Source organism: Macaca nemestrina, chromosome 3, assembly GCF_043159975.1.
Source record: "Macaca nemestrina isolate mMacNem1 chromosome 3, mMacNem.hap1, whole genome shotgun sequence".
Classification (NCBI taxonomy): domain Eukaryota; kingdom Metazoa; phylum Chordata; class Mammalia; order Primates; family Cercopithecidae; genus Macaca; species Macaca nemestrina.
In genome coordinates, this window is record NC_092127.1 from 133,413,237 (window position 1) to 133,435,910 (window position 22,674).

General features: G+C 38.9%; 1 protein-coding gene across 16 annotated transcripts in view; it reads left to right on the top strand.

Annotated features, from left to right (window-relative positions):
* The window catches only part of LOC105477391 (RUN and FYVE domain containing 3), a 103,395-nt gene that overhangs the window by 41,612 nt on the left and 39,109 nt on the right, over positions 1-22,674 (top strand). For all 16 annotated transcript variants that reach the window (XR_011621210.1, XR_011621211.1, XR_011621212.1 and 13 more), the window contains 4 exons: positions 15,000-15,173; positions 16,029-16,146; positions 16,952-17,053; positions 21,238-21,361. Coding sequence is in view for 13 of the 16 variants with exons in the window: in XM_071093475.1 (XP_070949576.1) it covers positions 15,000-15,173; positions 16,029-16,146; positions 16,952-17,053; positions 21,238-21,361 (518 nt within the window). In the remaining 3 variants the exon portion in view is untranslated. The remainder of the gene's footprint in view (positions 1-14,999; positions 15,174-16,028; positions 16,147-16,951; positions 17,054-21,237; positions 21,362-22,674) is intronic.

Consider the following 22,674-nt stretch of genomic DNA (forward strand, 5'->3'; position numbering starts at 1 on the left):
CTCACTCTGTTGCCCAGGCTGGAGTGCAGTGGTGCAATCTCCGCTCACTGCAGCCTCCACCTCCTGGTTTCAAGTGATTCTTCTGCCTCAGCCTCCTGAGTAGCTGGTACTACAGGTGCATACCACCGTGCCTGGCTAGTTTTTGCATTTTTAGTAGAGATGGAGTTTCACTGTGTTTGCCAGGATGGTCTCAATCTCCTGACCTCGTGGTCCACCCGCCTTGGCCTCCCAAAGTGCTGGGATTACAAGTGTAAGCCACCATGCCCGACCTGAACTATTTTTTACAGTGATGATTAGTTTCATATTCTATGTGTTTGTAACTTATATCTACTAGAATATGAAGTGTCTTCTTAGGGTAGAATTGTATTATGTACAACACCTATTATATTGCATCTCCTTTCCTTATATGCTAGTAATTTGTGTCTAAAATGTTTTGAAACTCACTAGGGAAATTATGAACATTAAATTAAATAATAAAAGGCACATAGCTTATTACCTTTCATTTTTCAATAAATATCGAATTCCTGTCTGTACTCATTACAAGCCTTTTGTAAATTTGCAGTTGCCCGGATTACTGCCCGTCACTCTGAGGATTAACATGGTCAGGACAGTACTTGAATTTAGGCAATAATATACCTGTGTAAAATTTTACCTACCAAAATTGCATACTGGTTCCTTAACATTTGGGGACAGAGGGTGTTAAGACTTGATGCATGTTGAAAAACAGAAGAAACATATCTTAAGAGATTTTATTAGCTTCTAGCACTGTGCCACATCATCATCCAGTAAGCTTATTAAGTTAAATAAAAGTGTTAATAATGGCTTGGAGTGGTGGTTCACTTCTATAATCCCAGTACTTTGGGGGACCAAGGCAGGTAGATGACTGGAGCTCAGGAGTTCGAGACTAGCCTTGCCAACATGACAAAACCCATCTCTACTAAAAATACAAAAAATTACTGAGGCAGGAGAATTGCTTGAAACTGGGAGGCAGAGGTTGCAGTGAGCTGAGGCCGTGCCACTGCACTCCAGCCTGGGCAATAGAGTGAGACTCCCTCTCAAACAACAACAACAAAATTGGTGGGGCGTGGTGGCTCGCCCATAATCCTAGCACTTTGGGATGCCACGGTGGACAGATCACCTGATGCCAGGAGTTCAAGGCCAGCCTGAGCAACATGGTGAAACTCCGTCTCTACTGAAAATACAAAAAATTAGCCAGGCATGGTGGCAGGCTCCTGTAATCGCAGATCCTGGGAGGCTGAGGCACGAGAATTGTTTGAGCCAGGGCGGCAGAGGTTGCCATGAGTCAAGATCATGCCCCTGCACTCAAGCCTGGGCGACAGAGCAAGACTCCTAAAAAAAAAAAAAAAAAAGAAAAAATTAGCAGGGGTGGTGGCACATGCCTGTAGTCCCAGCTACTCAGGAGGCTGAGGCAAGTAAATCACTTGAAGCTGTGAGGTGGAGGTTGCAGTGAGCTGAGATTGCAGCAGTGCACTCCAGCCTGGGTGACTGAGCAAGACTGTCTCAAAAAAAAAAAAAAAAAAGTTATGTATATCTGGAAGACCATAATAATTACAGTACCTAACAACTTTTTTCCTTAGTATATTCCAAGCACTTCTAAATGCTTACATATAAGAACTTGTTTACCCTTCAGAACCCTGTCACCATTTTATAGATAAAGAAAGTAACGCAGAGGTTAAGAAAGTTTCCCAGTGGAATACTACTCAGTTGTAAAAAGGAACAGACCATTGATACATGCAACAACCTGAATGATTCTTCAGAGAATTATGCTGAGTAACAAAAAGTCAATTTTAATGGTTACGTACTATATGATTCTATTTACATAACATTCTTGAAGAGATAAAACTATAGAAATGAACAGATTAGTGGTTGGCATGGATTGAGGATGGGGTAGGGGCAAGGAGGGATATGGGCATGGCTATAAAATGTGGGCATATATATCAATATGGGGGATCCTTGTCGTGATGGAAATGTTCTGTGTCTTGACTGTAATTCAACATCAGTATCCTGGTTGTGATAATGTACTACAGTTTTGCAAGATACCCTTGGGAGAAGTAGGTTAAAAGTACATAGTATCTCTCTATATTATTTCTTACAATTTCATGTGATTCCTCAATTATCTCAAAACAGAAAATGCAACAAGAGAAAAAACTTTTCCCAAGGTCACCCAGCTAGGGAAGAGTTTGAATAGAGTTCAAACTCCCACAGGCCAGCTTTAGAGCTTGTGCTGTTAACCACTACACCAAAGTTCTTTAAACTTATTTGACACAAGAACCACTGTAAAAATACATCTTCATCCAGAACTCAGTACACACATCATTTATTTGTATGTATCTTAAAAACAATACATAACCTTACTATATAAGACATAAAATTGATTTTGTGACTCACTAAAGGGTTGTGACCTTTGTTTGAAAGACACTCCAGTATCCTGTGCTGCCTCTCTGGTATATATCCATTTGTACTCTAGCCACTATCTAGGTGTGTGCAAAAAAAAAAAATTCCTGAAAGGACTGTTTTGGCTCTGTTTCCAGCCTGTAATTGTGGGCATACTTTAAAGGCTGGGCTAGTAACCTTGCATACTTCTATTTCTCTTTAAAACATCTCCTTGTGAAAGCATCTTTTCTCTTAATTGTTATTATTGTCCTATGCTGATGACTCTCTAACTCCAAACTTCCATTTGCATTTACAACTATGTGATCAAAAATATCTTGAAAGCTGGGCATGGTGGTTGCATTCCTGTAGACCCATCTATTCAGGAGGTTGAGGTGGGAGGATTGCTTGAGCCCATGAGTCCAAGTCCAGCCTGGGCAACACAGTGAGACCTTGTCTTTAAAAATGATATGTTGAAAATCTTTCCACATAAATATCCTTTATGATATCCAAAACCAAGTTTACTTTGCCCTTTACCTCCATAACAGTTACTCACCTTTGTCATTTCCCTTTATAGCACACTGTTTCAGTCTCTCAGGGCAAAAACCTTGGTGTTATTCTTGACCCCTTCATTTCCTTTCTCTCTTCTAATGACTGTCTAAACTTGAATCACTACAGTTCTTCATGGCAGATCATTTTGATTCTCTTCCCTCAAATTCATTTTGCATAATCTTCTCAGATTAATCATCCCCAAACAGAATTTTAGTTACGCTGATTCCCTGCTCAAAACTACAGTGGTTCCCATTGCTTCCTTCATTAATATCCAAGTCTAGTTTCAGAGACCTCTTTATCTGACTCTACCCTACCTGTGTTTTCCAGTTCTCCCCAGTGAGAACTCCCCATTCCACTCTTATTTTCTCCATCTGACCTCTCACACCCATTCCAACCACTTGGAATACTGTCCTTCACGTGTTCTGTGATACCACAACATTTAGGATCTACCTCAAGTACTGCAGTATATTGAGATTTATCATGCTTTTATTCATATTACTTTTGGTGTTATCTCATTTGGAGTACAAATGTACAGTATTCCAGGGAGTTAAACTAAGAACAGTGATTATTCATGGTTTTTGTCAGATCTGAGGTTTACGTGCTTTAGCAAACTAATAAAGCCTCTTACTGTTTCTTGGATACTGGCAAAAAATACAAGACTCCTAGGTCAGAGGCAAAGGACTTTATTACTTATGACAATGCAAGCAGCCTAAGCATCTGCGTATCTGTGCCAGTTCCTCTTGGACCAGAGTCCCATTGGGTGACACTGTATGACTCAGTGACATGCTCACACGTGGTAGGTTTGTGTTGCAGATGAAGAAGGCCAAGTTGGGAGAACCCATTGTTTTTATAGGAAGCAGTAGGAAAGCCTCCTCTCTCATTATCAGCTCCATAAATGGCCCAGGAAAGAGTGGTCAAGGCCTTATAGTCTTGATATAACCCAGTAAAGAAATGTAGGCACACAAGAGGTGGAAGGAGGATTGTCTCCCCCAGCATTTTACAGATGAAACGGAAGAATGAGAATTTCCCCCAACATCACTCAGGGAATGTGAGAGAGACAGATCTAACCCTTCTAGATCATAGATCTAACTGCGAGATTGTATCATGGCCCTCTCACATCCATTTAAATTGTTTCTTTTTCTTTTTTTCTTTTTTTTTTTTTTTTTTTTTTGATACTAGGTAAAGCCCAAAACATTTAAATTATTTTTATGCAGTAAATTGAGCAAAGCAAGGAACTCTTGGGTTGTATTTACCACCTAAATTTCTTATGTTGTATCAAAACGAAGAAGGTTAACTGTTGTCCTAACTTCTAAATGTTTCCAGAAATCTAGGTATTCTTCTGCAGCATGGAATGCTCAAGTAAAGGAAACTGAAGAAGTCTGGGAAACTTTCCAAAACTAAAATTGTTATATTATGATATGGGAGCCCAGTGAAGAAGAAATCAGTGTGTTTCCTAGGGAGCTCTTGTGCAAGCTAATATTTTTTTTTTAAATCTATTAAAGATTAGAGAAATGCACACCTAACCAAGAATGAGTAAGAGTATATAAAAAGAATGGTTTTGGTTAAATAAGCTAACTCATTTCAATGCTAAAGCCCATCAAAAGGGTTTTTTGTTGTTGTTGTTGTTTATATACAGAGGTAGAAGAAACTACACTAGTTTCTTACAGGAGGCCAGCAGCTAAACCTTGACCTGGAGCAAGAGAAAGCAGAATGTGTTTTTTCTTTTCTTGTTTTTTTCTTTTTTTTTTTTTTTTTTTTTGAGACAGGATCTCACTCTGTTGCCCAGGCTAGAATGTGGTGGCACAGCTCACTGCAGCACCCACTTCCCAGGCTCAAGCCGTCCTCCCACCTTAGCCTCCCAAGGAACTGAGACCACAGGTGTGTACCACCACACCCAGCTAATATTTTCTGTGTTTTATGGAGAGAGGGTCTCACCTTGTTGCCCAGGCTGGTCTTGACTCCTGTAGTCAAGCTATCCATCTGCCAGCCTCAGCCTCCCAAAGTGCTGGGATTACAGGAGTGAGCCACCGTGCCCAGCCAGAATTTTACTTTTACTTTAAATTTTTTACTTGTTTAATTGTGGAACTTTTTTTTTTTAGAGACAGAGTCTCAACTCTGTTGCCCAGGCCGGAGTACAGTAGCATGCTCATAGCTCTCATAGCTCACTATAGCTTTGAACTCTTCCTGCCTTACCTCAGCCCCGAGTAGCTAGGACTATGGGTGCATACCACCATGCCCAGCTTAATTACACAACTTTTTATAGTACATAAAAAGAATAGCTTAATGAGCTCACATATCTCCATCAGCAGCTTCAGTAATTATTGCCAATCTTATTTAATACCTCCATGTTTGTTTCTGGAGCATTTTAAAGCAAACTCCAAACATTACATCTCAGCACCTGTAAATCCTTCAGTGTCACAACTAACAAAATTGACAACAAAGTCTTATAGTGTCTCAGCCCATTTTCAAAATCTGTTGATGGTCTCAAATATGTCTTTTTTTAGTTGGTTTATTTGAATCAAGATACATACAAGATATATATTATTATTACATCTAAAAACTTTAGTTTTTTTTTTCTAATAATAGCCTTATTGAGGTACAGTTCATATACCACAAAGGTTATCACTTTAAAGTGTACAATTCAGTGGTGGTTAGTATAGTCAAAAAGTTGTGCATCCATCACCACTCCCTAATCTGAGAATATTTTCAACACCTTTTCTAAAAAGAAACTCTATACCCATTAATAACCACTCTCTATTCTTCCTCCTCCCAGCCACTGGCAGCCGCTAGTCTATTTTCTGTCTCTGCAGATTTTTTTTTTGAGGGGCTTCTTCAAGTGTTTACATATGTCTTTCTCCGTAGATTTGCCTATTCTGGGCATTTTATATAGACAAAATCATAAAATATGTGGCCTTTTGTGTCAGGCTTCTTTCACTTAGCATATGTTTTCAAGGGTTATCCATGTTGTAGCATGTATCGTAACTTCATTTCTTTTTATGGATTAATAATATTTTATTGTATGGGCATATCTTATTTTGTCTCTTTATCGGTTGGTGGACATTTGGCTTGTTTCACTTTGGGGCAAATTATGAATACTACTACTGTGAACATTAATATGTACATTTTGTGTGGATATATTTTTAAAATAATTTCAGCTTTTTTTTCGCTTCAGGGGCTACATGTGCAGGTTTGTTACATGGGTATATTGTGTGATGCTGAGATTTGGGGTATGATTCATCCTGTCACCCAGGTAGTGAGCATAGTACCCAACAATTAGCTTTTCTGGTTCCTTCCCACCTCCCACCTCCCTCTAGTAGTCTCCAGTCTCTATTGTTGGCATTTTTATGATGTGTGGACATGTTTTCATATTGAAAATGTTGAATTGCTGGGTCAAATAACTCATATGTTTAATTTTTTAGAGAACTGCCAGACTGCCAAAGCAGCTGGACAGTTTTACACTCCTACAAGCAATGCACAAAAGTTTCCAGTTTTCCACATTCTTGCTAATACCATTTCCTTCAGTGAATAATAATTATTGTTGTTATCCTAGTGAATGTGAAAAGGTATCTCATAATTTTGATTTGTATTTCTCTAATTAGCATCTTTTCGTATGCTTTCTGGCCATTTGTCTCTCTTCTCTGCAGAAATGTATATTTCAAGCCTTTGCCCATTCTTTTTTACTAGGATTATTTCTCTTCTGTTGTTAAATCATAATAATTCTTTATACATTCTGGATATTGGATCTGATTTGCAAATATTTTCTGCCATTCTGTGGGTTGTCTTTTCACTTTCTTGATGATGTCGTTTGAAACACAAATGTTTTTATTTTTGATGAAGTCCACTGTACCTGTTTTTTCTTTTGTTGCTAAACCATTGCCTAGTCTATGGTTATAAAATATTTAGACCTGTGTTTCCTTCTAAGAGCTTTATAGTTTTAGCTCTTACACTTTGGTCTCAGATCTATTTTGAGCTTTTAAAAAAAATTATTTTGCATTTGGATATCCAATTATCCTACCACCATTTTTTGCAAATATTAATTTTTGTAATTTTAGTAGAGATGGGGTTTCACCATGTTGGCCAGGCTGGTCTTGAACTCCTGACCTCAAGTGATCCACCCACTTCAGTCTCCCAAAGTGCAGGGATTACAGAAGTGAGCCACTGCGCCCAGCCTGATCTTTTAAAATGTCTTTCAGCAAAGTTTTGTAGTTTTCCATGTGCAAGTCTTGCACTTCTTTTGTTACGTTTATTGGTAAATATTTTTCTGGTGCTATTATAAATGGAATTGTTTTTAAATTTCTTTTTCGAATTGTTTGTTGCTAATGTATACAAATGTAATTAATTTTTGTGTGTTGATCTTGTACCTTACAACCTTGCCAAACTGATTTTATTTACGTATGTTGTGTGTGTGTAGATTCCTTAGGATTTTTTATATATAAGATCATGTCATCTGCAAATATAGTTTGACTTCTTCCTTTTCAAACTGGATGCCTTTCATTTCCTTTTCTTGCCTATTTGCCCTAGCAAGACCCTCCTATACAATTTGGTTAGAAGTAGCAAAAGTGGACATCCTTGTCTTCCTGATCTTTGAGAAAGCCTTCAGTCTTTTACCATCCAGTCTTTTGCCATCAAGTTTGTTAGCTGTGAGTTTTTTGTAGATGCCCTTTGTCAACCTAAGGAAGTTCTCTTCCTAGTTTGTTGAATGTTTATATCATTAACATTTTTGTTATATTGGCTATTGGAATTTGTCAAGTGCTTTGTCTGTTTCTAATGAAATGACCATGTGATGTCTTTCTTTACTCTGTTAATTTGGTGTATTACATTGATTGAGTTTTGTGTGTTGGACCGACCTTGCATTCTGTGATTAATCCCACTTGGTCCAGTTATATAATCCTTTTTATATGTTGCTGGATTTGATTTGCCAGTATTTTGTTTAGGATTTTTGTGTCTGTATTCATACGGAGTATTGATCTATAGTTTTCTTATGATATCTTTATCTGATTTGGTCTCAAGGTAATATTACTGTAATAGAATCAGTTGGGAAGTTCTCTCTTCTTATTTTTGGAATAGTCTGTCAAGGATTGGTGTCAATTCCTTAAATGATTGGTAGATTTTAACAATGAGGCTCTGGTTCTGGCCTCCTCTGTGTGCTATTTTTTTTTTTTACTACTAATTCAGGATCTTTACTTGTTGTAGGTCTCTTCAGATTTCCTATTTCTTATGTCAGTTTTGGTAGTTTGTGTCTTTCTAAGAAATTGTCCGTTTTGTCCAGATTATTTAGTATGCTGGCATACAGTTGTCCATAGTATTCCCTTATAATCCTTGTTTCTGTAATGTCAATACTACTGTCCCCTCTTTCATTCCCGATTTTGGTAATTTGAATCCTCTCTCTTTTCTACTGATCAGCCTAGCTAAATGTCAATATTGTTATCTTGTCAAAGAACCAACCTTGGATTTTATTGATTTTTCTCAGTAGTTGTTTTTGCTGTTTAATTTTTTTCTGATCTAATCTTTATTATTTCCTTCCTCCTAGGGCTTTCTACTTATATACATGTAAGTTGCCCTTGATGAAGCCAACTGTGAAATCATGGCATTATAAATATGCTAGCTAGGAGAGTGATCTAGGTCAATGCTTCTCAAACTTTAATGCACATACAGATTGCCTGGGGATCTAGTAAAAGTGCAAAACCTCTACAGCTTCCCATGTCTAAAAGCTTTCATGGTGATGCCAGTGTTGATATTCCGAGACCAGAGAGTAGAAAGGATCTAGTTCATTTGGTATCAGTCATTTGTGGGGTTTTCCAAACAGAACATGTCATTTCTGTGGTTCCAGGTATATTAATATGTCTCTCCCTTTGAGAATCAGTGCTCTATATGTCATTATGACTGATATGAATGTGCATGGTTTCCAAGGGAAAAAACTGAGCAAGCCCAACCCTCTCATTTTACTGATGAGGAAATTGAGGCTTCAAAGAGGTGAGATTTCTTGCCTGAAGTCATATAATAGTTTAATTGACTCCATAGATTAGTATATTAATCCTTTCTGATGACAAGTCCTAACTCAGTGAAGTTCATCATTGATTATACTGTTACCAAGAAAAGGTAGCAATGAGGACAAGTAAATTTATGGTTAATTTTTTTTTTTTTTTTTTTTTTTTTTCCCGAGACAGTTTTGCTCTTGTCGCCCAGGCTGGAGTGCAGTGGCACAATCTTGGCTTACTGCGGTCTCTGCCTGCCGGGTTCAAGTGATTCTTCTGCCTCAGCCTCCTGAGTAGCTGGGATTACAGGTGCCCAGCACCACACCCAGCTAACTTTTGTATTTTTAGTAGAGATGGGGCTTCCCCGTGTTGGCCAGGCTGGTCTCAAACTCCTGACTTCAGTTAATTCACCTGCCTCGGCCTCCCAAAGTGCTGGGATTACAGGTGTGAGCCACCACGCCTGGCTGGTTAAATTTTTTTTGACTAACCCCTTTAACAGATTTCAATCCAGAGAAAGTGGTACTTAAGTAAATTTTCTTATTTTTGAGTAGAAATATGATACCTGAGATGCCATTAAGAATAGATAGATATAGAAACACACCTGGCCCCTAAAGTTGAAGGAAAAATAGGGAGCCAGGTCAGATACCTTTCTCCTATGCATATTCCCCTGGTCTCCTGTATATTCCTTTGTTGGAGTTCTTACTGCAGTGTAGTTGAATTACTTCTCAGTCTTCTCCACAGAAGTGTACCCAATGTCAGAGGAAATTGTGTTATGCTTACAGCCTGCCTGGAACCCTAAACTAATGACATATCAATTATCTTAGTTTTAAGAAATATAGAAAACTAACATTTCCATAGAATAGGTTTATGTCATTTAACAACAACGACAACAAAAAATTTAATTAGCTGGACATGATGACCCATGCCTGTAATCTCATTACTTTGGTAGGCTGAGGTGAGAGGATCACTTGATCTTAGGAGTTTGAGACCAGCTGGGCAACATAGGGAGACCCTGTCTCTACAAAAAAAAAAAAAAAATTAGCCGGGCATGGTTGCACACACCTGTTTATTATCCCAGCTACTTAGGAGGCCAAGGTGGGAGAATCACTTGAGCCTGGGAGGTTGGGACTACAGTGAGCTGTGATTGTGCCACTGCACTCCAGCCTGGGTGACAGAGCAAGATCCTGCCTCAAAAATCAAAACAAAACAAACGGAACATTTAAAATTATTTGTCCTGGGCGAGACGCAGTGGCTCACACCTGTAATCCCCAGCACTTTGGGAGCCCGAGGCGGGTGGATCACTCGAGGTCAGGAGTTCAAGACCAGCCTGACCAATATGGTGAGACCCCCGTCTCTACTAAAAATACAAAATTAGCTAGGCATGGTGTCACATGCCTGTAATCCCAGATACTTGGGAGGCTGAGGCAGAAGAATCACTTGAACCCTGGAAGAGGAGGTTGCAGTGAGCCAAGATCATGCCATTCAGCCTGGGCAACAAGAGTGAAACTCCATCTGAAAAGTTAAAAATTAAAAAAAAAAATTCTTTGTCCTGGAATAAAATTGATCTTTATTAAATATGATTACGTTTATCCTGAAATTTCAGGTGTTTGCTCTACACTTCCCTATTTGTTCTCTATAAGTTTGTATTAACCAACTTTGATAAATAGTAAGCACTTTGATGGCAGGGACTAAGTCTATTATTACCTCTGTTATTTCTAACATTAAACACAATATCTAACACATAGTAGATGTTCAATATGTATTGACAAAATAATTGCATGAAAGTTCTCTATTGGAATAATAGTGTTAAATGCCAGTGTTGTGAACATTTTTAAATTTTAAATCATTTTACTCACAGGAAAAGCTTGACTGATGATATCATGAAAGCATGTTTTAAAATGGCTTTCTGGCTTATACAATATAACAGAATCTTTTTTTACTTTATATAGTTAAAAGTACAAAATACACAGAAAAGAATCCTATATTATAAGTATTCAGCTCAGTACAACGTTACACACTCAACATGCTCACGTAATAAACACCCACCAACAAACAGAACTTGACCTGCCCTCAGAAGCCCCTCCATACTCTGTCAGGTCATTGCAGCCCTTTTTAACAGGATAGGTTAGTTTTGCAAAATCATTTTATACTTGAATAGGATTTAAGACAAGTAATGTTGAATAGAAAATATTCTGTAACAAATCAGGTTAATGATTTAATATTCATTATTAGCAGCCAACATTATTTGTAGGCCAGGTGTGGTGGTTTATACCTTTAATCCCAGGACTTTGGGAGGCCAGCATGGGAGGATGGCTTGAGGCCAGGAGTTCAAGACCAGTCTGAGCAACATAGCAAGACTCAATAGCCATACTTTTGTATACTATTCAGCACAAAAATGTCAATAATAAGCATTAAATAATACTCATTTTAGCTTTTGTGTTAATTAACAATGAGCAATAAATTCTTTTTTAAATTTTTGATGTGTAATAATTGTACATATTTAGGGGTACAGACTGATATTTTGGCTCATGTATACAATGTAATGATCAAATCAAGGTAATTAGCATATCTCTTACTTCAAACACTCATTTGTTTATTTTGGGAATATTCAAAATCCTCTCTTCTAGCTATTTGAAAATATTTTAAAAATTATTGACTATAGTCACCGTACAATGCTGCAGAACACTAGAATTTACTCATCTTATCTAGTCGTAGCTTTGTATCTGTTAACCAACCTCTCCCTATCTTCCCCTCCTCCATACTCTTTTCATTTTCTAAAAACCACAATTCTACTCTCTACTTCTATGAGCTCAACTTTTTTAGCTTCCACATATGAATGAGAGCATGTGGTATTTATCTTTCTGTCCCTGACTTATTTCACTTAGCATAATGTCCTTTAGGCTTATCCATGTGGCCATGAATCATAGGATTTCATTCTTTTCATGGCTGAATTTTGTGTGTGTGTGTGTGTGTGTGTGTGTATACCACATTTCTTTATTCGTGTTGATGACACTTAGGTTGATTTCATATCTTGTGAATAGTGCTGAATTAAACATGGGAATGCAGATATCTCTTTGTCATATTGATTTCCTTTCCTTTGGATAAACATCCAGTATTGGGATTGCTGAATCATATGGTAGTTCTATTTTTAGTTTTTTGAGGAACCGCCGTATAGTTTTCCATAAAGGCTATACTAATTTACATTCCCACCAGCAGTGTATAAGAATTCCTTTTTTGCTGCATTCGCACCAGCATTTTTTATTTTTTGTCTTGTTGGTAATAGCCATTCTAACTGGAGTGAATTGTTACTTTTAAGCTCTTATATCTAACCATCAAATTACTATAACAGATTTTTGTTTGACTTTTCATTTGTTTAGATTAGTAGTTCTCAATGTAGAAGGACCTGACTTAATCTCCCAAAGATTATTTGCCAGTGTCTGGAGATGTTTTTGGTTGTCTTAACCCACCAAAAACAGCTGTCAGTGCTACTGACATCTAGTGTTACCCACAACTGTGTTGCTGTGAAAATCAGTTTTCAGAACAGAGCCCTGTAAAAATGAATTATCTAGCTTAAAATGTCAACAGTGCCAAGTAGTGTTTTTTAAAGAATGGGTGGGTTGTTTGTGTTTGATGGAAGTTAGTTTAAATAGATTATAGAGCCTTACTAATGGAGTCCATGGTATCAGAAATTTAATTCCCATAGAAGCTAGTTAACCTGTCTGTAGTTCATGCACTCCAGACCTCAGCCAGATGTCTTAAACATTTCTGCTGCAGATTATAAGAAGAACATGAGAAAATATAGATGGGTTGCTATAAATCTATCACTACTTCTGGAAAAATGTCTCAATATGATATTTTTTACTTAACCCAAGTCTATCTCTCCCCCACATGACTAGTTCTCACTATGTTGGAATCAGCTTATAAACTTTGACTAGCAGCATTGTTTAATCTTGTTATAAGTTCCTGAATTAATGGTCTACAGGCTTGAGGCAGAGTGAATGCCTCAGAGTTACATTATGGGCAGGCAGTTATCTAGCACCAACCATAGTCTCCTGCCATCTACTGGAGATGTTAGGTGGGAAGGCTTGTAGCCCTCTACACACATTCATACCCACACCCCTGCTCTATTCCTTCTTTCGAGTAGTTATAGGAGGTCAGAAACACTAGAATGTACATACATGCTGGTAATAAATGGAAATTATCTGATAGTTGTTCTTCATGGCTGTGAGGGCATAGTTTTCCATGTATTTTACTGTCCTTTTGTGAGAATACTACCCTTGACAAGTTGATCTATCATGAACAAAGAGAGCCACATTTAAGCTATGACCCTAAAACATTTGTTGTTATGCAGGAAAGAATTAATGGTAATGTATACCAATTCTGACTCTCACATAAAGTGTTTCTCCAAAAGTAACCTCAGACAACATGACAACAAACCAAGATTTATATAGTTGGAATTTCAAATTCACAAGTCCTTAAACTGAATGAGAAGATTAATTTAGAATTTGACCATTTGACTCTGCTCATTTAACTTTGAAAGCAGATATAAATAAAAACATTGTATGAAGAAAATTGCTTGGGATAATTTGCATTAAACAGTCTGTTTTTTGTTAAGTGACTTATTTGTATTATGAAACCGTGGCCTTATTAGTATTTTTAGACTTCCTAAGAAGAAATGGAATATGTCATAGAGCTCTAGGCCTTCTTTAGTTTTCAGTACAAATTTGGTATATTTGGTATTTGGGAGGATACACATGGCATAAGGTAAAGAGAGCGTTAGCTTTCATGTCAGATCCAGGTCCAGATTCTGCCACTTATAAACTGTTACACCTTGGTCCACCTAGCTCTTATGGGCCTTTTTTAGCAACGGAAAGAAGGGAGAATACCTAAATATGATGAGAGAATAAGTAGGTAAAATAATCCTATAAAAGAATGGTCAGGAGGAGTCTGGCCTCTGGCTCTGTCATTGATTACTGGCTGTGCCCATGGACCAGCTGCAACTATTTGAGTGACCTAAAATGGATGGTGACTTGCCCGAGGTCATACAGTGAGTCAGGGCAGAGCAGTTGAAGCTTTACTCTCTAAGTCTCATTTTTCTTCCCTGTAAAATTGTTGTAATGGTGACTGTCTCACAGCATGTTGTAAGGAGAGATGGAGATCATAATTGTAAGAGGCAGCCCACAGTGCTGGCACAGTGTAAGCACCAATAAATGAAGGTAATGAGTACAATAAAATGTGTCACTTAGCCCCTTTCCCCAAATAGTTTGTCTGTCTGGTTGATGAGAGCCATACACACTGTGTGCTAAGACTTAAAAATGTGGGAGTTGATTAAGTTCTAGTACTGCGTTATACTAATAATGCTAGTGCATAGTTTAAAGAATAATAAAATACCATAATGCAAAGTTTGTTTAAGCCCTTTACCCTTTTCTTCCTCCATTGGGACTTTATTTTTAGAGCACGTCACAAATTATGCAGAGAAGAGAAGGGTAGGCAAGAATGGAAGCAGAGAGAGCAGTGTGAAGGTAGTACAGTAGGGAGTTATGACACCCTCAGGTTAGGGTGATAGCAGAGGCCGTGGTGAGAATATTAAAAGACTACTCAGCCAGGCACGGTGGCTCACGCCTATTATCCCAACAGTTTGAGAAGTTGAGGTGGGAATATTGCTTCAGCTCAAGAGTTCAAGACCAGCCTGGGCAACAAAGTGAGACCCTGTCTCTACAGAAAATACAAAAATTAGCCAGGTGTGGTGGTGTGCGCCTATGGTTCCAGCTACACGGGAGGCAGAGACAGAAGGGTTACTTGAGCCCAGAAGGTTGAGGCTACAGTAAGCTATGATCATGCCACTGCATTCCAGTTTGGGCGACAGAGCAGGACCCTGTCTCAAAGAAAAAAAGAAAGAAAAGACAACTAAAGGCTTGAGATTTGATAAAATAGTTCATTTTACCGCTTCATTGAGGCTATTCTTAAAGGAAACTAGCATTTTTTTCACAGTGAGTACATGGTGGAGAAGAATACAATACTGAATTTTAAAATGTGCTATTTCTAGTAACCAGGCTTCATCTTCTTCCCCTTTGACTGCAGATCCTAATTATCTCATGGCTAACGAACGCATGAACCTCATGAACATGGCCAAGCTGAGTATCAAGGGCTTGATTGAATCAGCTCTGAACCTGGGGAGGACTCTTGACTCTGACTATGCACCTCTCCAGCAGTTCTTTGTGGTGATGGAACACTGTCTGAAACATGGCTTGAAAGGTAGGCCGTCGTCCCAAAATGCAAATATGCATGCAGCTGTTTTCTAGCAATGCATACTATAGAATAAAGCATTCTTTGTAGAGCCAAAGAATAAGAGGCTTGAATTAATAATATTGATCCATTGGAATGGAGTCTATATAGGAGCAGGGTTATGATTAACTCAGTGGACTTATAGGGCTTTAAAAATACAGATCATTAAATGTTACAGTTGGAAGGGCCATTATAAGTAATCAAATCCAGTACAGTAATTCTGTTTGACAGGTGGAAATAGGCCTGCCCAGAATGAGACATGACTTGGTCAAGGTCACACATTGAGTTGTGGCAGAGTAGGTGCTAGAACTCAGGTCTCCCGACTCTTGGTTCAGTGTTCTTTCCACTTAATTATAAGCTTTTGAGGGCAGTATCTGGTCTTGTTCACCCTTGTTTCCTTTCTTGCTGCCTTCTCAATATTCTTTTCCTGTTATTTTTTGTTTGGTTGTTTTTTTAAAATCTGTGTGCCTATGCTTACCAACTTCCCAATATTCCATAGCCTATTTCTGGATTATATATTGTTTTCTATTGAGCTGTTTTCTTCATTAATACCACACAATTTTAGGCACTAAATTGTTAAAATGTTTTATTATATTATATGGCTAGGCCACAAACTGTTCTTGAAAGAAGAAGGGCTGAGTCTTGGGAAGTAGAAAATTTTTTATTTTCACAAAATATTATCTATTCTACAAGCATGAATGAATCTAAAACCATCTTATAACCTGGGATTGGTTTCCTGAAAAGTTGTGTGTGTGTGTGTGTGTATTGAGAGAATGCTTATGTTGTAAAAAATATTAAAATACTGTTTTATTTTTGTTGCCTTAGCTAAAAAAACTTTTCTTGGACAAAATAAGTCTTTCTGGGGACCTCTAGAACTGGTAGAAAAGCTTGTTCCAGAAGCCGCAGAGATAACAGCAAGTGTTAAAGATCTTCCAGGACTTAAGTAAGTCTAAGGTTGAATTCCATTTCTCGGAAACAGCATTCTTATTAACTATCCCTTGAAGAGCAAGACTTCCAATCCAAAATGCATGATGTCCTGAATAGGTGCTGATATGAGAGAATTGGTATACAGAATATTAAGAAAATTGTGCTCTTGAGGGATAATTATTCATCTAAGAGAGGTTGTCTTTTTGTTGAAATGCCAAACATTTCCTTATTTTTTAAAGCACTTGGGGAATCACTTAGTGTGTCTCAAGAAATTGTATCTAAGGGGGTGGCATGCTGGACTTGACTTAGGGAAAAAAGCTATTCAGTGGGTTTGAGAGTCAAGATTAAAACAACTGTCAAATTAACCTGAAGAGCTAGTGACTGTAGCCTGCCTTAGAACTACGAAGTAGTGACCACCTTCCCAAATGAGACTGGTTTAATTTTAATCAGATAGAGGCCTAGATTACCTGTGTCCACATTCATGCTTTGGACTTTTATATAATCCACCTGAATTTATAAGGATTTGCTATTACTAATCTGATGGAACATTTTTAGTTGGGTCTCCCAGAGGCTGAGTCTTCAAATTGTAGTTACATTCAGTAATTCTTTTTGAAAGCATTTGTCCCAAACACTCCCCTGGGTCGCATTAGCCCACACACAGAAATTCCTTGCCCAGGAATATGCTGGGAGAGGTCCTAAGGAGCACCTCAGTGTGCTTGTTACACTGGAACACCATTAGCAAGAATAAGTGAACTGATTCTGCTGTAGCCTTTGCTTCTGTTGCTTGTGTTTTTAGTTGTTTGATTTCTGTGTTTTTGTAGGACACCAGTAGGTAGAGGAAGAGCCTGGCTTCGTTTGGCATTAATGCAAAAGAAACTTTCAGAATATATGAAAGCTTTGATCAATAAGAAAGAACTTCTCAGGTATGAACACCTTGAACTTTCTTCTTTCCTTGGTATGTTCTACATCATATAAAGTCAAACCATGTAAGTTCACCATTTTTGTGGATCAGAAACAGTTGATTCATAATAGCTTCACTGATACTTTCTCTCATACCTCACACACATATACTCCCAAATGGATGATTTATGTTATGTGTGTTCTGTCACTGTGGTATATATTGATCTTTTCCAGGGCAGGCCAAGACTTACCTCCAGAAAACAGAAGGCACCTTAGCATGTGCCCAGGCTCAATAAGACAAGAACTTGATATGTAGCATTAAATTCAAATATAGCACAAAATTGGATGGGTGCAGTGGTTCACACCTGTAATCCCAGCACTTTGGGAGGCCAAGGTGGGCAGACCACTTGAGGCCAGGAGTCCTATATGGCGAAACCCTGTCTACTAAAAAAATATAAAAATTAGCCGGGCGTGGTGGTGCACACCTGTAATCCCAGCTACTTGGGTGGCTGAGGCACGAGAATTGCTTGGACCCAGGAAGCAGAAGCTGCAGTGAGCCAAGAGCGTTCCACCGCTCTTTAGCCTGGGCAACAGAGTGAGACTCTGTCTATAAAAAATATATATATATAAAATATAACAAAATCTTCCAGATGGATCATAGATACAACTGAGAAAGGCAAAACAGCATTATTTTATTTTATCCATCTTTATTATATGATTCCATTGTATAAAGGTCAAAAATAGGTAAAATCAATCTATGGTGATAGAAATCAGGATAATAGTTACGTTGGAGAAGTGCGGGTAGAGATTGGAATAGAGAAAGAACTGATTTCTAGGATTCCAGTGATCAGGATAGTGATTACACAGATGTGTTTTTGTGAAAGTTCATGGAACTGACATTTAGTTAGCTGAGATTTGGAAATGTGTGAATGTTGGAATTCGGCCATATTCCGCTTCTGACCAATTCATAAGGTGAGGCTTTTGGGACAATAAACTGTCAAAGAACCTTGTTCATTCCAGTTCTACTCAGTTTCCTTCAGGGGCTATCAAAGAACAAATATAGCACGTGATCAGTTTTTGAGAGAAACGGTAAATTTGCAGCTCATTCATGTACTGTTTTTGTGCTATTTTGTCATTTGTTAATATCTTTTTTTTTTTTTTGAGACAGAGTCTCGCTCTGTTACCAGGCTGGAGTGCAGTGGCAGGATCTCCACTCACTGCAACCTCCACCTCCCGGGTTCAAGCTATTCTCCTGCCACAGCCTCCCAAGTAGCTGGGACTACAGGTGCACACCACCACGCCCAGCTAATTTCTGTATTTTTAGTAGAGACGGGATTTCACCATGTTGGCCAGGATGGTCTCGATCTCTTGACCTCGTGATCCACCCACCTTGGCCTCCCAAAGTGCTGGCATTACAGGCGTGAGCCACCGCACCCAGCCTGTTAATATCTTTTAGAGAGAATCAGAAAATAAATAAGGAACTAATATCAGTGAATTATATCGATTATTAACAGTGATTGAGGTTGACCTTTAGTAGTCCCAGGTAACTTGTTGAAAACAAATTGATTGGCCGGACGCGGTGCCTCACGCCTGTAATCCCAGCACTCTGGGAGGCCAAGGCGGGCAGATCACAAGGTCAGGAGATCGAGACCATCCTGGCTAATACAGTGAAACCCCGTCTCTACTAAAAATATAAAAAATTAGCCGGGCGTGGTGGTGGGCGCCTGTAGTCCCAGCTACTCAAGAGACTGAGGCAGGAGAATGGAGTGAACCCCGGGGGCGGAGCTTGCAGTGAGCCGAGATCACACCACTGCACTCCAGCTTGGGCGACAGCAAGAAGACAACGTTTTAAAAAAAAAAACACACAAATTGATTGCAGTGTTGTTTCAATCACGTCAAATTGACTGAAAATGAATACTTCAAGTCACTGGGTTTTTGGTTTTTGTTTTGTTTTGTTTTGTTTTAAGTGAGTCGCGCTCTGTCGCCCAGGTCAGAGTGCAGTGGTGCGATCGCAGCTCACTGCAGCCTCCACCTCCCAGGTTCAATCGATTCTCCTGCCTCAGCCTCCCGAGTAGATGGGACTACAGGCATGCACCACCACGCCTGGATAATTTTTGTATTTTTAGTAGAGACAGGGTTTCACCACGTTGGCCAGGGTGGTCTTGAACTCCTGACCTCGAGGGATCCGCCTGCCTCAGCCTCCCAAAGTGTGGGGTTTACATGCGTGAGCCACCACGCCCGGCCTGTTTCATTTTTTTAAAAAAATCTAAAAGACTATTTTTTAGAGTGGTTTTAAATTTATAGCAATATTGAGTAGAAGGTACAGAGATTTTTCATATATACCCTTCTCCCCTGCACAACCTCCCTCATTATCAACATCCCACATGAGTGGTGCATTTGTTACAATTGATGAACCTACATCGACACATCATTATCTCCCAAAGTTCATAGTTTACATTAAGGTTTACTCTTGGTATTGTATGTTTTATGGATTTTGACAGATGTATAATGATATGTATCCATATGTCATTATACCATACAAAATAGTTTCACGGCCCTAAAAAATCCTCTATGCTCCGCCTATTCATCTCTCTGTCCTACAACCCCTAATAACCACTGATCGTACTGTTGAGTGTACTGTGGTTTCCAGGGGTTTACTGTCTCTATGGTTTTGCCTTTTCCAGAATGTCATGTAGTGGGAATCATACAGTATATGGCCTTTTCAGACTGGCACCTTTCACTTAGTAATATGCATTTGTTTCCTCCGTGGTTTGATAGCTCCCTGTTTTCTTTCTTTTTTTTTTTTTTTCTTTGAGACAGTTTCACACTTGTTGCTCAGGCTGGAGTGCAATGGCACGATCTCGGCTCACCACAACCTCTGCCTCCCAGGTTCAAGCGATTGTCCTGCCTCAGCCTTCCGAGTAGCTGGGATTACAGGCATGTGCCACCATGCCCAGCTAATTTTGTATTTTTTTTTTTTTTTAGTAGAGACAGGGTTTCTCCATGTTGGTCAGGCTGGTCTCGAACTCCCGACCTCAGGTGATCCGCCCGCCTCGGCCTCCCAAAGTGCTGAGATTGCAAGCGTGAGCCACTGCGCCCAGCGATAGTTCCCTTTTTTAGTGCTAAGTCATATGCCATTGTCCATTCATCTACTGAAGAACATCTTGGTTGCTCCCAAATTTTGGCAATTAAGAGTAAAACTGCTATAAACACATGTATGCAGGTTTTTATGTGAACATAAGTTTTTAACTCATTTGGGTAAATACCAAGGAATGCAATAGTTAAATCATATGAATTACATCACTGGTTTCTTTGTGTGTGTATTAGTAATTTAGGTGCATTATAAGCAGTATTTAATTATCTATGGGTCTTCACGAAATTTTTTTTTTTTTTTGAGACACAGTCTTGTTCTGTCACCCTGGCTGGAGTACTGCAACCTCCGCTTTCTGTGTTCAAGCAATTCTCTTGCCTCAGCCCCCTGAGTAGCTGGGATTACAGGCATGCATCACTACACCCAGCTATTTTTTGTATTTTTAGTAGAGATGGGGTTTTACCATGTTGGCCAGGCTGGTCTTGAACTCCTGACCTCAAGTGATCTACCTGCCTCGACCTCCCAAAGTGCTGGGATTACAGGCATGAGCCACTGTGCCCAGCCAATAATTTTTATCCATTCAGATTTTTTTTTTGTTTTTAGTAGAGATGGGGTCTTACTATGTTGCTCAAGCTGGTCTCAAAGTCCTGGTCTCAAACAGTCCTCCCGCCTTGGCCTCCCCAAGTGCTGGGATTACAGATGCGAACCACCACGCCTAGCTACTAAACAAATGCTTTAAGATGCATAAAAGATTGCAAAATCATGTGACGGTACATCACAAGTACAAATATGTCAGAAAAGTCTGAATACCTGCTTCAACCACAACACTGTTCAGTCACATGTCTTTCTGCGAGACTATTATCTAAAGAATCTATTCATGCACCTATTATCTTTTTTCTTTTAAAAAAATTTTTCTCCAGTTCCACTTGCCAACATCCACCTATTATCTAAAAATAAAATATTTATCAAAGCCTTTCTTTTTGTAATTTTTTAACTATTTTTGTAGATGACTATAATCAACCATGAAGCAAGCGTTTTTGTCCTTGTCTCATGATTACGTCACTGGATTTTTGAGACTTTTGTTACAATAAGGAATTCCGTGGATTTCTCTTACAGTGAATTCTATGAACCCAATGCCCTCATGATGGAAGAAGAAGGAGCCATAATTGCTGGTCTGTTGGTGGGTCTGAATGTCATTGATGCCAATTTCTGTATGAAAGGAGAAGACTTGGACTCTCAGGTATGGGAAAGAGACTCATTACCATGCGTGTCACTCTGAGTTCTGGTATCTCAGAAATGGATTTGATTAGGTTATAGCAATCAAATTAGGCCATACTGTATGTGTCATGAACAGGATTTCCTTCCATTTTGATGGGAATATAAAAAAATAGGTTGTTTTTCCTTCCAGTTTGGCTCATTTATACATTATGAATGTTTTTCGGATTCTTGTCTTGGCTGTACTTTCTGTTAAACATATATATATACACACACATACATATTTGCATACACATACATACACACACAAACACGGACAAACCCAAGATATTGCAGGTTTGGTTTCAGATCACAACAATAAAGCAAATATCATAATAAAGCAAGTCACATGCATTTTTTGGTTTCCCAGTACATGTAAAAGTTTGTTTATACTAGGCCAGGTGCGATGGTTCACACCTGTAATCCCTGCACTTTGGGGCGGGAGTATCGCTTGAACCCAGGAGTTTGACACCAGCCTGGGCAACATAGTGAGACCCCATCTCTACAAAAAATAAAAAATTAGCTGGTTCTGGTGGCTACTTGGGAGGCTGAGGCAGGAGGATCACTTGAGCTTGGGAGGTCGAGGCTATAGTTAGCCATGATTGTGCCACCGCACTCCAGCCTGGGTGACAGTGAGACCCTGTCTCAAAATAAAACTCTAAAAAATTTTTTTAAATAAAAAGTTTGTTTACACTATTAAGTATGTAATAGTGTATGTGTAAAAAATAGTGTACATACCTTAACTTAAAAATACTTTATTGCTTAAAAAATGCTAACAATCACCTGAGCCTTCAGTGAGTTGTAATCTTTTTGCTGGTAGAGGGTCTTACCTCAGTGTTGATGGCCGCTGACTGAGCTTGGTGGTTGCTGAAAGTTGAGGTGGCTGTGGCAATTTATTAAAATAAGACAACAGTGAAGTTTGCCACATTAGTTGGCTTCCTTTACAAAAGATTTCTCTGTAGCATACCATGCTGTTTGACAGCATTTTACCCACAGTAGAATTTCTTTCAAAATTGGAATCAGTCCTCTCAAATCTGCTGCTGCTTTATCAACTAAGTTTATGTAATACTCTAGTAAACCATGCTGTAAACAGATGTGCTGTCTTTGCTGTACCCGTTGTTTTTTTGGTTTTTGTTTTTTGTTTTTTTGAGACAGAGTCTTGATGTGTCGCTTAGGCTGGAATGCAGTGGCACCATCTCAGCTCACTGCAACCTCCACCTTCTGGGCTCAAGCAATCCTTATGCCTCATTCTCCTGAGTATCTGGGACTACAGGCATGTACCACCACACCCGGATAATT